Source organism: Rhamphochromis longiceps, linkage group LG15 (assembly GCF_057381845.1).
Source record: "Rhamphochromis longiceps isolate RC_006_pf linkage group LG15, R_longiceps_female_GT1.1, whole genome shotgun sequence".
Lineage (NCBI taxonomy): Eukaryota > Metazoa > Chordata > Actinopteri > Cichliformes > Cichlidae > Rhamphochromis > Rhamphochromis longiceps.
Window position 1 is genome coordinate 42,218,416 of NC_140571.1, and position 17,455 is coordinate 42,235,870.

Below are 17,455 nucleotides of genomic sequence, written 5' to 3' on the forward strand. Positions count from 1 at the left end.
GTTTGCACGTGTTTTGGGTGGACTGCCCACGTACAGAGACGTCGCCCCAGAATTTGGCCACATCATAGTCATTGGTGCGGAGGAACTCGGTGAACCAGCTGATGGACCTCTTGCTGCCTTTGTCCACCGTCTCATCTCGCTCAAAGTTCTCGTTGTGTTTGTTGACCGAGTAGTTGGTCAGATGCATGTAGAGCTGGCTCTGTGGAAAGAAAAGGGAACAATAAGAGGCTTTTTGCATTACACGTGTCTCTTTTACATAAGTAGCCTGATATAAATAAATATGCTCAAAACAAGCTTTGCCCTTTTCATTTATATGGAAGAATGCAGTATATCTGATGATAATTCGACTAAATGTGACTGCGGGATCCAGCGTTTGGAGTGAATAACAATAAAACTTCTTTTTACAAGCTCTAACAACCTGTTCAAGAGTGTTCGTGAATTTATACTACAGAGCACCAGCTCACAATATGGTGCAAAACATTTTCTCTAAAAGTAAAGTAGGTAAATAAGACTGAAGTAAAAATATTGCATGCTAGTCCCTTGGCAACTTGAGATGGTGGAATGAGTGTTATAGTAAAAGAAATAAAGAATATATCACTGTGTGAACTGGGAGATTATCAGTGATGTATTTCAGAAACGCTCCTTGGGTGATTTCCACTTATTCTCATGAGAATAAGTGGAAATCAAGCCAATAGCTCAATCTTACAATCACAGACCTGCAAAATCTTAAGAATATAAATCTGAGTTATAGTGCCCAATAGTGTATGGTTAAAATGTTTTATTGGATGGTTGTCTTTAACTTTTTGTATCCCTCTCTTTAAACACCATCCCTTACACCTGAAGACAATACATCCTTGTCCTTAGCCTACAAGGTAATAACCGCTGTGACCGCAGGCCACTCCAGCACCTGATGGCTGTCTGGAAGCCACTCTCTGTGGGATTAAACATCCATCTCCATGGCATGACTCACTCCATCATATGTCACAGACTAACACAACGCACGCTTCATGTCATGGGAGAGGTCCTGCATGTCTATGCGTGCACGTGCGTGCGTGCTCATATTTTAGATAAGTACCGTGCTTGATAGGAAGCGGTGATACAGGCATTACTCATGTAAATCTATTTACACACATTATGAGGCCGTGCCTTTCTTATGAGGACAAAAAGCAAGCACCCGTAACGTAAATCATTAAATTTAAGGTGAAGACAAGTTTTAAAGACGGGGTAAGGTTAGGTTAAGGCCAGGGCAGCGGTTAGGGCTCGGCAAATAGCAGTAATGGTTAAGACTAGAGCAAACCTACAGGAATGAGTGTAAGCCACCATAATGTCCTCTGAACTCACTGAGTGCGTGTCTGCGTGCGTGCACGTGTGTGTATGTGCGTATGTATCCCATCATCAGCAACAGACTGTGCTTCAGCAGGTGCAGAACCTCAAGGCAAACACGAGCGGCTTGATGTTACAGGAGACATCTGGCATGTGGGCATTTGTGTGCATACAGTATGTCTGCATATTTTGCGTCCGTGTGTGTGCGTGTGTGTATGTGAACAATATCAGTTATTGCCAATTGTGGACTATTTATATGTGTGCATGCATGTTCTTATGTAAAGACAACACTGCTTCCAACCTTTGTTTCATCTGTTTTTAATCTGATTGTGCTGAGTTGCACGAGGCTATGGCTGCAGGTCATGGAAGTGCATAATAAATAAAATGTTAGCAGTGCATTACTGAATTTATAACACGCTGAGCACTATATATGTATTGTTTTCAGTAATATAAATGCACCACAGTGCCATGCACTTTTATCAAACTCAAGAAAAAGGCGCAGGTGTGTGTGAATACCTGCATAATAGTAGCTTCATTATTTGTCACTCACCAGGTTGGCTTCGCTGGGTGCATGGTACTTCTCTGTGCCCATACGAACGAGGCCGTCGTTGTAAAGGAAAATGCGGAGAGGGTCGCAGGAAGTGACGAGGATGTAGATCCGCAGGTCAAACTTGTAGCCCTCCATCAGAAAGGGCTTGTCTAGGTACTCCTGAACGATAAAGTGCTCCTGCGCTGGCAGCTTCTCACAGTTACGGATAAGTGAGATCCTGGATCGAGAGAAACTTTATTAATCCTCGGGGGGGAAATTATGGTGTCGTCAGCAGCATAATAAAATATGGCATAGTAAAGACAAAAAAGATAATTAAAAAAATGATAGATGGGAGCACAGCAGAGACCATGAACATGACTGATGACATTGGCACTGTCTTATATACATGTTGAAGGGAAAAAAAAGGAGGGGGGCAAACAAGATACAGATTTTATGTGTCTCAACACAATATTTCATTTCAAAGTCATCTGGAAAAGTTGGAGATATATGTCTGGCTTGCTGCAGATGCCAATACTAGTGGTACTTTCAATCTTCGCATGCCAAGAATAGCTTTAGCCTACTAATCAATAGATGTAGTTGGAAGGAGAAGATAACAGTATGTCCTTACTGAGCACAAAATGATTAGAAATACTTTTATAATAAAGGCATTTAGCATTAATAGCTGAGAGGGTCAGAGTCATGCCCTGATGGTATTCAGTGAGCCTCCACAGCCTTCAGTGAAAATATGTAAAAATGAGTCCAGTCTAGTTTGAACAGGACGAGCTGTCTGGCGCTACGACGCATTCGACCATCCAAAAATGCTGTTACTCTATTCATTAACTTGCCATCTAAACAGAACGGTTTGAGAAATGATTGCGCATGAAGCAGACAGGTACAGCGCAAATAATGGTTTGTCTGGGCCATAGCCGGCCAGCATCTGGAGATTATTGTGATTTTCTGTAGCCAAACTCCATTCAGTCTAAATGGCACAGTGCATCACATGTTCTAATAGGGTCATTTAGCCATGCGCAGGTTAATAGCAGCAGACAGTGCGCTCCGTTTTAACCTCCACTCTAATTCATTTGCTTTGGTCTCATGTCACTGGCACTCAGTTCTTATGAAGAGCAGACTGTTGCCGGCTGGACTTAAGATGTGTTTTATTAGTTTGTGTACGTCCACGTGGTTGTATGTGTGAGGGGACGACATTCGCAACAGTGTGCGTCTGTCTGAATGTGTGTGGTGTACATACGTGTGCAGTGCAGGTGAGGGGTCATTTTTAAACGATCTTCCACTATGCGCGCACAAAGCGACTGACCTATATCACCATCACTCATAGTTAAAGCAGACTCGGGCTAATCTGATTACGTGCACAGCCAGGAAGGCTCCATTATACGCAAGCGAGCAGGAACACTGCACACATAAACGCAACACAGGGCTAAAATGTGGAGAACTGATTGCTCCAAAACAAACACACACAAAAGTAATTTAACTATTCAAGAGTTAGGTCAGAAATTAGAGGTCAAAAATTATTAGGCCCCAGGTAATCAGAATATATTCTTATTTAGTTTAGGTGCTCAGTCAACTTCATCAACTCCTAGCTTACCAGAACACTGCACTGTTGTTGATAAGCCTCAAAGGGGGGGGGTTACTAAGGTTTAGTTTTTCAGGTTATGATCAAATAAGGTCTTAGCTAAGCTTGATTAAAAAAAATTCATTACTTGTAGATCTACTCGAGTATAATGTCGCTGTTACTTTGGGTTTATCAATTAGCGGCGACTTCTCTACTACAGACGAGCGTTTTACCTGCCTGCTTATTGCAGCACTCAAAGTTTTTTCAGTTTTTATGTGGAGGGGGGATTTCATGGACGATGTGAGGGGCTTTCCAAACAGGCAGACAGAAAGCTGAATGATGAAGACAGGGTTAACAGTGTTAGTTAGTCGAGTGGAAGTAGCAGAGGAGACGACATGATTGATGAGCCAGGGTGTCAGATAATCACGGCCCACTCTCCCCTGCCTATTTAATTTGGCACTGGAGGGGATCTCGCCTTTTTAAGCTCTGCACGCGCTTTTATTTTGTTTCCCTTATAACAAGCTGGGCTTCAGACACAAACAATAACTTCATTTAGTTGGTTGACGGAAAAATAAATTACAGGGGGTAGATATAACTTAATTTCCTGCCGCGTCACACCATGCAAAAAAAAAAGGAGAAAAAAAAGAGAAAAATCTAATCTTGTGAGCCGCCTGCCGTTGAGTGGTCGAGCTAAACTCATCATCTTTCATATTCTTAATGTATTGCAATAATTCAGCCTTTGCTGCCTTTTATTCTTTAATAAATAAGGGCTTAGTGCAGCATGGAGTTATAAGTAATGCGCACATTATACCAGAAAGGACAAATTCAAAGAGAATTAGAGGGAGAGGTGAAGCACGCTGAGTTATTTGTACTTCAATATCCCCACCTATTGGCGCCAGTGATGATGGCACTCCAAAGGATTTCTTCATACACACACTTCAGGGATCATATTTTCAAAGAATAATAAGTCAGAAAGAATATTAAATAAATATCTGGGATTTTCAGAAATTTCAACATATTCTACAGAGCTTGAGATAGAAATGGTGCAACATTCAAACCAGATTATTTTCCCATATTTTAGCCTCTAAAAATATTCCATCTATTCATTTATTTATTTTTCTATCCTATAAAACTGTATTAGCTACAAAAACCAGCCTGGCCTGAATATTTAAAACCGAAACCACTTCACTTCCTTTCCGCTTGGCTATGTGACTGTGAGCACCACACAGCTTAAATCGACCCTGACTGCCTGCTTCATGTCAGAATATGAAATACAATTTAGGATATTTACCTTTTTCTCTTTGATATTAAATAGCAAAAAAAGAATGAGGTGCATCATCAGAGCGCTGTGCCCCTCCACCCCCTGGACCTCCTCAGGATCTATCGAACGCACACTGTTTTGCATAATTTTTGTCTGCCTCCTCCTTTAGGCACACCTCTCAATATAATGCCAAAAACATCACTGGTTACATCTTTGAAAGTTACTCAAGTTGCTCATCAACAAAAGCTAAACAGTTCAAACTAGGTCAGTTGTGTTGCTTGCCGGGGTTTTGTCTCTTACAGTGCACACGTGTACCTCATACATTTAAAAAAAATCCAAGTCTCTGTGCTTGCATTTGGTCTCTTCATGTTTCAACCCTCCTGTAGTCAAAACATACAACGGGCGCATGACATCACAAGCATGAGATAGGCACTCAGCCCATGGGACCGCAAAGTATGAAATATGCATTCAGGTGCCACAGCCGGCTCATCTTCTGATAAAGCGATGCTATTGAGAGACGGAGTCCCCTGCAGCAGCCATCGTTGTCCATTTTCTAATCTGACTGGTCTCTGCTGATGGTGCCTCATAAAGGACTCCAATAATCACATGCAGAGACCTTCAGGGGGGGAACTACAGTAACTGCCAGAAACCATGTGTGCATGTGTGTGTGTCCTCCAATGGCGGCGATAACCTCTGATTTATGGAGAGTGTGACCATCGAGGACAATGAAGCCCACAATGAGATTCACCACACCCTCTCAGCTCAAATACTCAATCTGGTCCCAGCTATAATGCTATTTCCACAGACACCCATGTCAGGGTCACAAACCTCTTATTGCCTTGTTTTGTTGTGCTTGTCCTCCATTTGCTCTAGCGCTAATTTCCTCCTTCACCCACTTACTTATCATCTCCTTCAGCTACTCTCTCCTTCTGCTCGCTCCGCTTTCCTCTGGATGCGTACAGATTGCACCAGCGCGCTCGCTAGCCTCTGACCTACCCGTGGCCCATGGCTCCGTTGGCAGGTTTGACTATAAAGGTCTTCTGCTTGCGTTTCCTGCGTAGCTCTTTGACGTAGTTCTGGAACTGAGTGTACTCAGCAGGGAAGATCCAGGTTTTGGGTATGAAGCTGTACTCTTGAGGCTGGCACTTGATCATTCTGGAGAGATAAAAAAGAGAGTAACATAAATGTGTTTTATTCTCTCCTTTTATAACTATCTAGAGTCAGCCACTTGTAGTTTTTAAAGGTGCGGTTGTGCTTTCACTGCAGTGTCTACTTGTTTGTCTCCTAAGTGTGCAGTGCTGCAGACACCCTGTTGTACCTTGTAGCGCATGCAGGCTTTCACGCACATCTGCAACTCAACTCGTCTTCTAATTTAGCCGGTGTTGTAAGAGAGGAACAAAAAACTTACTTGGCCATGTTTCTTGCTAGGCAGTCTTTTCGGCAGATTTCGCCCATCCCAGGGAAATGGTTAATTCTCTGCGACGGGACAAGCAGACATAATAATGTTGTTAGGGCCATTACGCCACTCAATTTCACCCCCACCCCTTCATAAAAATGAGCACATTAAAGGCAGCAACCTGAAGTGAGCTTACAATGTTCTGACATTTATGCCCAATTACGGACTCAAAACAAAAAGGTGACGCTGAGACCTTTCTTAACCTTTATTTAGTTTACCATGGGTTTTTTTTTTTTATACTTTAAAGGTTGGGGAGGGAAGAGGCGAGGAAAAAAAAAGATCAATCTCAACTCAGAGGGGCCAAGGTAATTGGTTCTGCATCGCAAGCTCCTGCAGTGACAGTTGAATGAATTGCTTTGAATGTGCCGAAAGGGAGGTGGGGGTATAGGAGAAACTCTGGGTTTTCTGTATTCTTTGACCAAATGAGCCTGAACAGGGGCGTTAATTAGGCTCATATGAAGTGAAACTTGACAGCAAACTCTCACAGTACATCACTAAAAGGAAAAAAGGAAAAATTAAAAGAGGGAGAAAGAGTAGGAGAAGGGAGGGGGAAAAGGGAAAAAAAAACAAGGATGCAGAGGGTAAAGGGAATGCGTGATTATTATCCAAACGAGACAGACGTAATTAGGGATTCGGAAGAGATTGCACAATTATGCCAATGCTGCGAGACGACGTGACTCGTGAGGGGAAATCAAAACCAATTGTTGAGGGACTTCTACTTTTCTTCTGAAAAATTATCTCATGAAGCACCACGGCAGCGTGAGGGAGCACTTAAAAAAAAGAAAAAACCTGACATCACCAGTTCTACGTGAAACATTAGCCACGTTACAACATGTTAAGCTGTTACACTATTTGTAATATTCAATCTACTTAGCTGAACTCTTGCTGCCCCTTTCCTAACAAGCCATACTATTCCTGACTAGCCTGTGATTTAATCGATCATTAGTGCCCAGTCTAATCAAATAAGCGCTCGAGAAGATGGATAGCTAATGCTCAGAGCTGACCGGGATCAGCCAAGTTCACTCAGCAGGGCGGGGGGGGTCAAACAGAGGTAAGATCACTCTCAGACCAGCATGGAGAACTCAGAACAACTCTTGTTGTTCAGGGCCTTCTTATCAACTTCACAGGTGACGTCTGAAACCCGCCCAAACATCCCCTGCTGCTCACAACTTGTCAGTTTACCCGTCAATCTTCCCGTCTCTGTGGAAGATGTTTGCTCTCATTGGGCTCACCCCGCCTTACTATTTGCTCTCACTCCTCTGATGGTTTAAGGAGGCCAAGAAGCCAGACTCTGTCTTCTGCCAGCTTATCACTTTTCCTTTTGTTCAGTTATATTTTATTAAATTGTTCCTATTATGACTTATTTAATTGTTATTTAATTTTTATTATTGTAAGTGAATGCTCTCATTCAGTTGTCTTCCAGCAAAATTCTCCAAATACCGCCTCCTTCCCATCTGTTCTCACCTCCTTTCTTTTTTAAATATACTCACAGTTTAATAGTTGTCATTTGGTGGTAGACAGAAATAAGGCAGACTGGTACTGCAAAGAGACCCTGGGTGGGATTGACCACATTGTACAGAAACACTTGGGTTCATCAGGTTCAGCAATCCCAGTCACGATCTTCATGGAAACAGCTGTTTCCTAAAGTTTACATATGATGCTTCCTGTGTTCATTTATTTGATCAAAAGCTAAACGTCAGCAGGTTTACACGCTATAAATTTGACATGTTGTGGTTTACACAACCGAAGGATAATAAAGCAGCGAACCCTCCTTTTCTTCACACACACACGAATGACCTTTTTTTGAAATTCTATCTTTAATTCTTGGCAAACCTCTGGTAGCTAAGATTTATTCACATTTCATTTAATAGTTTGTTCTGACTATGTAAGAAACCATCTATGGCATCTTAAAAAGTAGAGTTTTAATAGAAAAATCAGTTATAAGCAGCATGGTTATTACAGCATCTAAATCTTGTTTTTACTGACAGTGCATTTCAATCAGAGGCATCTTTCACATTCTTCTAATTAAACTCTTGAGGAAGGTAAAATCTCACCTTTCCTACTCAAATAATAATCTTTTTCAGACGTCTCGGTCCATATTCTTGAGCTCCAAAGATTAAGAGCCATATTTTCCTGGTCAGCAGAGGAATTGAACCCTTATCCAGAGAGCTCTCCTCTATAACCTCTAGATCAGCGGTCCCCAACCTTTTTTGCGCCACCTTTTATGCCCGACAATATTTTCACGGACCGGCCTTTAAGGTGTCGCGGATAAATACAACAAAATAAAACCAGTACCGGTACCGAAAAAAAAGATTTATTCATAACACACGTGAAAAGACCCAGTAAAACCGAGTTAACGATAAAAACGATAACAAAATAACGCTGAAAACCGATAAAAACCCTGAAAACCAGACATTTCACACCTGAGCCTCAACTCTCGCGGCCCGGTACCAAACGACTCACGGACCGGTCCGAGGCCCCGGGGGTTGGGGACCGCCGCTCTAGGCTATTGAACCACTAACAAAGGTGTACTGACTTAACATGGTAACCATGTATACCTGATAATTCCTGAGCTCAGCGATTTTCTCATGCTGCACAGCTGAGTCGTTCCAGATGAGGTTGGCAGTCTCATCATCATCACGGGTCTTGATGAAGTCCATTTCATTGATGACTATACGAACTGTGAGGGAAACACTCTCATTAGATTGTATTCCATTAATAGAGTGAGACATGCAGTCACTTAAATAAGCTTTACATACACTTTGATTTTAGGAAAACACCCCCAGAGGATTGACTATACATATCCACGACGGCAAAACAACTCAATGATATTGATGCAGAATAAGAATAAGAAATGACCTGGACCCACAAATCAATTATTTCTGCAAAAAGCTCACAGCAATATTTACCATTCATGGCATGGTTGCAGAGCAGCCAATCGTAATGCCTCTCTTCAAAAAGATAAATTAATTGTCTGTAATGCATTCAAATCCCACTGGAAACCCCATAGTATGAGAGATAGGTGGCAAGCCCATTTGTACATTAATCCAAAAACTATTCATTATTCAGCGAGTAATGAAAAATTCATATGCCCTAACGAAACAAGGTATTAATTAATTTCTTGAAAGCCTCCACAAACCTGGAGAAGGCTTGCCTAATGTTGCGTGTTTCCGATGTGACTTCATCCATCTGTTAACGTAGGTAGAGGCTCACAGTGTTTTGCTAACTGGAACAGGAAGGGTTTACATCACAGCAGGCCTATGCTTGCAGTTACTAGCAGGGCTTTGAGTCCAAAAAAAAGATTTAATCGGCCTTTCTTACACATCTTACTAAATCGACATCCTCAGGGTAGAGTCGGCATTCCCTTCTCAGTGTGTGTAAAGCAGATTTCCAACCACATACTCCCTAACCTTTAACCTTTTCTCGTAATGCTATCAATTCTGAAACAGAAAAAGACAGCTGCAAAAAAAGGTAACAGCAAAAATGAGCCATCTATCTGGCCCTTAGTGTTAATTTCCCTCCAAAATAGCTCTGCTCTACTCTCAGAATGGCCACTGTGAGGGTCTCGTCACAGCTAGCTGACTGACTCACAGCTGGACTTCCATCTACCTGCAAGATCCCTGCAGCATCCAACTTTCTGCTGCTGACTCTTTAGTTTCATAGGTTGTAGTTCACCCCTGAGAGCCCTGCTGCCACATAGTATATTGAACATGGGAGGAATGCTTACAATGCTATTTCAGCCAATCTAAAAAAGCTCACCTCTAAGTTATATTACCTCAACAAAGATTTATGCATGTATATGAAGCCAAGCTGTCTCTTTGAGAAGTGTTTTGCTGGACTGCAACTCTTTTAGTTTTAACTGAAGCTATTAAATAAAGGTGGTATCTTTAAAAACAATCCAACGCAGCAAATTAGATTTTATTGTTGTGAAAACACTGTGATTGGATTTTGTGGGGTTTTGACAGACAGAGTAAGCCGTACTGAGGGCTGTTTCCGAGATTAATAGAAATTCACCTTGTCAGAGAACATTAATTCTACCACACGAGTTGCTGGTCTCACTCACAAATGAAATTTTCACAAGGAATGAATCAAAATAAAGATTCAGACGCTTGAATTTCGGAGACTCTGCGTTAAACGCGCTGTAGTGGAATCTTTTACGAGCTCCTCAGTCATGGTGAGAGAAGATTTCATCTTTCCCGACACCAGACAGTGGCTTGTATGTTTATTTTACTCATTTTTTTTCTATTGTCAAAAAATTTCAAATGCTTCTCAATAATAAATACAAGAAAGCAAATTACAATACCAATTTCATATTTTGTGCCAGCGACGTTGGCGGTAATGGTGCCTTTTTTCTTTTTGGTGTGCACCTTCCTCTTCCCGCTGCTCTGGTAGGAGCCCACAGATGGCCTGTTCACGGGGGACGCTCCTTGATCCTCTGGAGGAGGAGAAAACATACAACAAGGCTAGATACAGTCACAGCTTGTGCTCCAGACTGAGTCTTCTAATATATTTTGCTCATTTCTGCAGGGGATTTACTCTGGTGTGTTTATGAGGCTAGAATGTAAATGGTTTCGGCATCTATTTCGGCGTAGCTCCGTGCGTCATGATCCCTAAATTATTTGTGTGTGTATTTCTGCTAATGTGTACTTTTATAGGTGGTGTATGCACACACACACAAAAAAGTTGAATCTCTCTTACTCACCTCCATCATTGGGAGGGGAGGGCATCTCAGGGGTTGGAGGAGTAAAGGGACAAGCCAAGCTTTCTGCCAGGCTTGGCAGGTGGGCGGGCCTCACAGGGTGCTCGCAGCACCCCCAAGGACTCTCTCACACTCACACTAGTTAGTCTTCCCTGTCTAGGGCTGTGTGGACGAAGTGGTTCACAACGACCCAATGGATCATCTGAGCATCTCCCTGGCACCTTTCAGCTGCATGAACAGCAGTGGCGGCGGCGGCAGCAGCAGAGTGTGAGTGGGCAGGGAAGTCAGAGGGGGTAGCAGTGGTTGGGAAGAGCGGGAGTGGGAGGACTTCTCAATGGTCTGCACAACCCCAGCTTATTTACATCCCCAGCAGGAGAAAGGTGGGGAGGGGGTGGATGGGGGGGGGAGGGGAGTGGGTAGGAATGCCTGTGGAGGAGAAGAAAAACCATATTTTACAGCTGCAGAACGGTAGTAGTAGGTTGACTGCTCAAAGGGTGACTGCAGTGCACAGCGTGGATCAGTGTGTGCTTTCGACTGGAGCGCACTGGACGTGCTCTTTGATGTAAAGCAGCTCCAGCAGCAGCACACAGGCCTAACCCAGGCTACATCAGCCAATCTGACACTGGACAGAGTTCAGTCAGGACTCCATACAGCCGCGAAACTGCAATACTACTAATGAGATAAAGCTGTGTGATGGCTACAGTAATAATTGCCATTATTTGGAATCACTGTGAAATATTAATGTGGATGTCAAGTACAGAGTTCTCTGCTACTCGTTGTGTCTTGTGCCAGCTGGGTTTAATTGTATGCCTGGGAGGTCACTTCATTCAAACAGATGGCATCTTTACAGTGGTTTGTTAAAAACATGCCCCGGGCTATAAACTGTGTGGGAAATTAACACCAGTCACCAGCCAGATTCTGTTATTATTTGGCTGTGGTCAGGGAGTGTGTCTTTAAACCTCTTTTGAATATAATCAACCATTATGAAGATTAAAACGGTCGCTGCTCGGGTAGCACAGTGTCTCGATGATTGGTAATGTTGCCTCACAGTGACACGTGTTGGACTAGGCTTCATTTCCTGCATTGTTTGTGTGTGTTTCTATGTTTCCTATGACTTCAGCAGTCCCTGTGCTCTAGCTGTAAAAAAAGAAGGCAGCATCAGTTGGAAAATCTAAACTGCACACGCATGAATCTGTGTGACTTAATCCAGTGATGGATTAACAAGTAATACACTGAGTGTGCTCACACAGAGCTGATTTTTAGGGTTTGGTGGTTGTGTGTTGCACTGAGCATGAGCTTATCGTGGTTTTGAGAAACCTGTATATACTACATGGATGCTGGATACTGTATGTATGTTTTTAAATTGCATTGTTTTTTCTGTATTGCTTTTATTTATTTATCTTTTTTCAGCACTTTGTTTGAAAGCACTTTATAAATAAAGTTATTATTATTATTATGTAATCACCTATTATACATTTCGGAACATTTTCTGCTTGTAAAGAAAGACGGTGGTTGAAATGGTGAGAAACTGAATGCACCATACAGAGATTAAAAGAAACCTGGCAGGGTTTCCTCGTAAAAGTTGGTGCTTTGATGTATCAGTTGAAGATACATGTTTCCATTCAGATTGTCCGAGCTGAATATTCATTTATCAACCTGCACTGTTGTTACTAACGAATCCTTTAGTATCTGTACTTCTACATGTGTCTTAGTTTCAGTGTCCCAGCTATCTAAATGTTGTGCACCATGTCTGTGCACTAAAGGACAGAAACTTCCTTGGGTCATGCAGCCTTACAACTTGGTCATTGAAAACCAGTTCTAGATGAGAACTGGACTTGTGACGTGTCATCAGCCGCAGACCAAGCACTGTTCCAATTCATAGTACGCATCAAGCCAAGTATGCTAAAAATTCCAGAATGTGTTCTCGCTCCTCCCGTTTTATCGAGCACGCATCGGTGGTGACTTGTGTCAACTTGGTGCAGCCAAATATCCCAGAATGCATTTCATCCAAAACTCAGCTGCGGAAAGCGGCTAAAAAGTTTGAAATGTTCCTCTTTCTGTGTCACAAAATAAACTTTTAAGATATTTCAGGCGAGAATGTAGCTGTGGAAGCTTCAAATATCTGCTCGATTTATCGAGACATCACATGTTTGCAAAAGCGCTCAGACGTTTTCGGAGACGTCTGTTACCCACCAGCTCGATAGCTGACCGGGAGGTCAATGTTCACCAGGGCCGGCGAGAACAGCGGACTCCCAGCACGTCGTTTTTAACACCCCCGGTCTTTCGCTACTCAGGTTAAACATGATATATAAGTCACTTAGGTAACTTCTAAATGTTAATGTTTGGTTTTTTCAGTGTTTTATTAGTTCCTGAGAAAATCTGTCTGGCTAAGATTCAATTTAAGCTTCATAACTGGACCATTTTATTTAATATTGAAGTCTTGGAGAGCTGTCAGTTTTGAACTTCACCTGTTCTGATTTAAACAGCTGACTCTGAATTAAATCAGAACATTAAAAATATTTAAATTCGGGAGTTGACATTTTCAGCGGGAGCAAATCCAGCATGTTAATACACGGAGATCCCGAAGGCTGCTCCAAGAATTCTGATTAGATTTTAAATATTTGTTCATTTCTCTTCCAAACCCCAGCAGCTGTCTGTTGTAAGTTTTGAGTGTTTACTAAAATAAAAATAAAAGCATTCTAACATCTCACCTGTTTGTTTTTATTCAGCCATACATGTATACTATTTTTATTAAGAGAGAGATGAAGCTTGTGATTCTGTCACGTAGTGATTGTGCTTAACATTATGAAACAGATGATGCTTAAAAGCGAATTTCGCCAAAGTGCTTAAGATACTTTTTTAAAATATCTTTTTTTCTTTAAAAAAATCTGCTACATCTTTCCATTGCAAATATTAATCACAGCTCAATTAAGAGGGAATGGCAGTAAAAACTCCGGAGCAGAGATGTCATCGAGCACACCGCCGTGCCCTTTGTAGAACGATCGTGCTGTGTTCGTGTACTTGAGAATTGAGAAACGGCCAATATGTAAATAGATTCTAACATTTGCTGTATGTAGCTGTTCTTAACTATGACAATATGACATTCAAAATAATGTTTTTTTACTGTCACAAGAAGTCGTGTCTTACTCATATGTTCTGCCTGACTCTGCTTGGAGCAGCTGCTTGTTGTGTTTGTGGAAATCCAAACACACACTCCCATTAGCGAAGCTACAGAGTGCCCTCTGGTGGACAAATAATGTAACATCAGCACTCGTGACATTGTTGAAGGGTGTTTCTTTTGTCTCTTCTTTACTTCTTACATTTTCATTCATCATAGGCTGTAATAGTTTTATATGTCAGACAAAAAAGGATCAAGTACTCTCATCATCTCATACAATGGCTAAATCCAATTTGACTGTCAAATTTTAGATTTGATAGCAGCCATGACGCCTGGGTGCTTTAATGTCCACACATGAATAACCAAGTTTATCAGGGCTACAGTCTGAATGTCAACAAAAGGATTAAAAACCTGGATGCTAGACAAACTATTTCAGCCACTCATGATTCTCACAATTAAAAAGGAGAGTTTGTAGAAGCTGATCTTTGAGCAGTGATGATTACTAATGGCCTGACAGTTTTGAATCTCCACAAGAGGTTCTGTGATACATGTGAAGGGTTCTGAGGCAATTAACAAGACGCTGTGATTGTTTTTCTGTGACCAACTTATTTTTTTTACTTTTTAATTTAATTTTAATTTTTCATTCTTACTATTTTTGAATGACATTACATCATGCCTTTTAGACATTACATTAAGTCTAAAAGGCAAAGTGTCACTGAAATATGTTTTCTATGACAAATGCTATGTGTTGCATTTTGGACAACGCCGACTTACATATAATAATGCATACATTTGAAATAAATTGATATGATTTTCAGCATAGCAAAGTTAGCAAGATAGCAAGATTAATAAGTCTGTGAAATATAGTGATACAGTGGGGCAAAAAAGTATTTAGTCAGCCACTTTCAACTCCCGCCACAGATTTTCTATGGGGTTGAGGTCTGGAGACTGGCTAGGCCACTCCAGGACTTTCAAATGCTTCTTACGGAGCCACTCCTTTGTTGCCCGGGCGGTGTGTTTTGGATCATTGTCATGTTGGAAGACCCAGCCTCGTTTCATCTTCAAAGTTCTCACTGATGGAAGGAGGTTTTGGCTCAAAATCTCACGATACATGGCCCCATTCATTCTGTCCTTAACACGGATCAGTCGTCCTGTCCCCTTGGCAGAAAAACAGCCCCATAGCATGATGTTTCCACCCCCATGCTTCACAGTAGGTATGGTGTTCTTGGGATGCAACTCAGTATTCTTCTTCCTCCAAACACGACGAGTTGAGTTTATACCAAAAAGTTCTACTTTGGTTTCATCTGACCACATGACATTCTCCCAATCCTGTGCTGTATCATCCATGTGCTCTCTGGCAAACTTCAGACGGGCCTGGACATGCACTGGCTTCAGCAGCGGAACACGTCTGGCACTGCGGGATTTGATTCCCTGCCGTTGTAGTGTGTTACTGATGGTGACCTTTGTTACTTTGGTCCCAGCTCTCTGCAGGTCATTCACCAGGTCCCCCCGTGTGGTTCTGGGATCTTTGCTCACCGTTCTCATGATCATTTTGACCCCAAGGGATGAGATCTTGCGTGGAGCCCCAGATCGAGGGAGATTATCAGTGGTCTTGTATGTCTTCCATTTTCTGATGATTGCTCCCACAGTTGATTTTTTCACACCAAGCTGCTTGCCTATTGTAGATTCACTCTTCCCAGTCTGGTGCAGGTCTACAATACTTTTCCTGGTGTCCTTCGAAAGCTCTTTGGTCTTGGCCATGGCGGAGTTTGGAGTCTGACTGTTTGAGGCTGTGGACAGGTGTCTTTTATACAGATGATGAGTTCAAACAGGTGCCATTCATACAGGTAACGAGTGGGGGACAGAAAAGCTTCTTACAGAAGACGTTACAGGTCTGTGAGAGCCAGAGATTTTCCTTGTTTGAGGTGACCAAATACTTATTTTCCACCCTGATTTACGAATAAATTCTTTACAAATCCTACCATGTGGATTCATGGATTTTTTTTTCACATTCTGTCTCTCACAGTTGAAGTGTACCTCTGGTGCAAATTACTGACCTCTGTCATCATTTTAAGTGGGGGAACTTGCACAATCGGTGGCTGACTAAATACTTTTTTGCCCCACTGTATATATTATAGTTTGCCATAAAAACACGTTTGCCCACTTCCTGATTTCTCTTTTTGTTTTGCATATTTATCACACTTACATGTTCAGATCATCAAGCAAATTAAATATTAGATAAGATAAGCCGAGTAAATGCAAAATGCAGTTTGTTAATGATGATTTATTAAGATGAAAAAAAGCTAAAAAAGTAAATGCACCCTGATAATTGGCCAGTCTTGACAAAAAGATCTGCAATCAAGCATTTGCGATATTTTTTTATATCATTTGCAAAAATGATTTTAATCCAGCCAAACTGGAGGCTTTTCAAGCATGAAAGGCTCGTTTACAGTCACACCAAAGAATTCATTTGGATTTAAATAAGGACAAAACTGACTTTCTTTCTATGAACTGATGTTAGTTTCACACCAGATGTAACGAGAAGCAAACCTTCCAAACAGTTCAACTCTCCTCAGCCTGCAGAACATTTTCCCAAACGTCTTGTGGATTCAAGATGTTCTTTTTGTTCAGCAGTGGGTTTTGCCTTGGAAATCTCCTATGGATGCCATTTTTGCCCAGTTTTTCTTAATGTTAATTCATCAACACTGACCTTAAATTAGGCAACTGAGTCCTGCAGTTCTTTAGATACTGTTTAGTGCCACCCTGGATGAGTTTTTGATGTGCTCATAGAGTGATTTTGGTAGTCTAACCACTGCTGGGAAGGCAGGTCGGTTTATTTTTGAGATCTTTTAGCTCAATTAATTTCTCATATAAATTTTATTTGACTCTTGAGTCAATAGGTCACACAGGGCAGGTAGATTTGGATAGCATTTTGCCCTTAAATGAAATGATCATTTAAAAACTGTGTTTTATATTTTCTTGCATTATCTTTGTCTAATGTTAACATTTGTTTGATGATCTGAAACATGCAAGTGTGACAAATATGCAAAAAACTAAGAAATCAGGCAAGGGGGGCAAATACTTATTCGTGGCACCGTATAAAGAGCACATATATCATAAGAAACATAAACTAGTGATACATCTACAGTGCACCGTCTTGTGGCGTCTCCACTGCATTTCATAAAGAGATCAACAGCAGCCTCTAGTGGCGAGAACACACAGAAAAGTCCATTTCCTATCGACCAGTGTTTACCGTCCACACACTCTCCTGTAGGAGCACAAGCACATGGGCTAGCTTGCAAAGCGACCTTATTGATCCCATCAGCAGCCTCTGGACAAATTAGAATGAGGAAACAATCTGATCGCCTTGCTTGATCACTCAGTAGTCGTCACTGTCAGCCTCTTGGTCTGCCTGCGGAAACCACGCGGCATTGATCCTGGGACGAACGGAGACTAAAGTGAGCTCAGCAGAGAGGGAGGGAGAGCAACAACAAAGAGT

The 17,455-nt window shown here is 41.8% G+C and overlaps 1 protein-coding gene across 4 annotated transcripts in view; it reads right to left on the reverse strand.

Annotated features, from left to right (window-relative positions):
• The window catches only part of ttll7 (tubulin tyrosine ligase-like family, member 7), an 82,183-nt gene that overhangs the window by 58,300 nt on the left and 6,428 nt on the right, over window positions 1–17,455 (reverse strand). For all 4 annotated transcript variants that reach the window (XM_085382098.1, XM_085382099.1, XM_085382100.1 and 1 more), the window contains exons 2-8: window positions 10,842–11,264; window positions 10,443–10,574; window positions 8,698–8,819; window positions 6,092–6,159; window positions 5,680–5,838; window positions 1,874–2,090; window positions 35–199 (exon numbers count right to left, since the gene is read on the reverse strand). In XM_085382098.1, coding sequence (XP_085238224.1) covers window positions 35–199; window positions 1,874–2,090; window positions 5,680–5,838; window positions 6,092–6,159; window positions 8,698–8,819; window positions 10,443–10,574; window positions 10,842–10,866 — 888 coding nt within the window. In that variant the 5' untranslated portion in view covers window positions 10,867–11,264. The remainder of the gene's footprint in view (window positions 1–34; window positions 200–1,873; window positions 2,091–5,679; window positions 5,839–6,091; window positions 6,160–8,697; window positions 8,820–10,442; window positions 10,575–10,841; window positions 11,265–17,455) is intronic.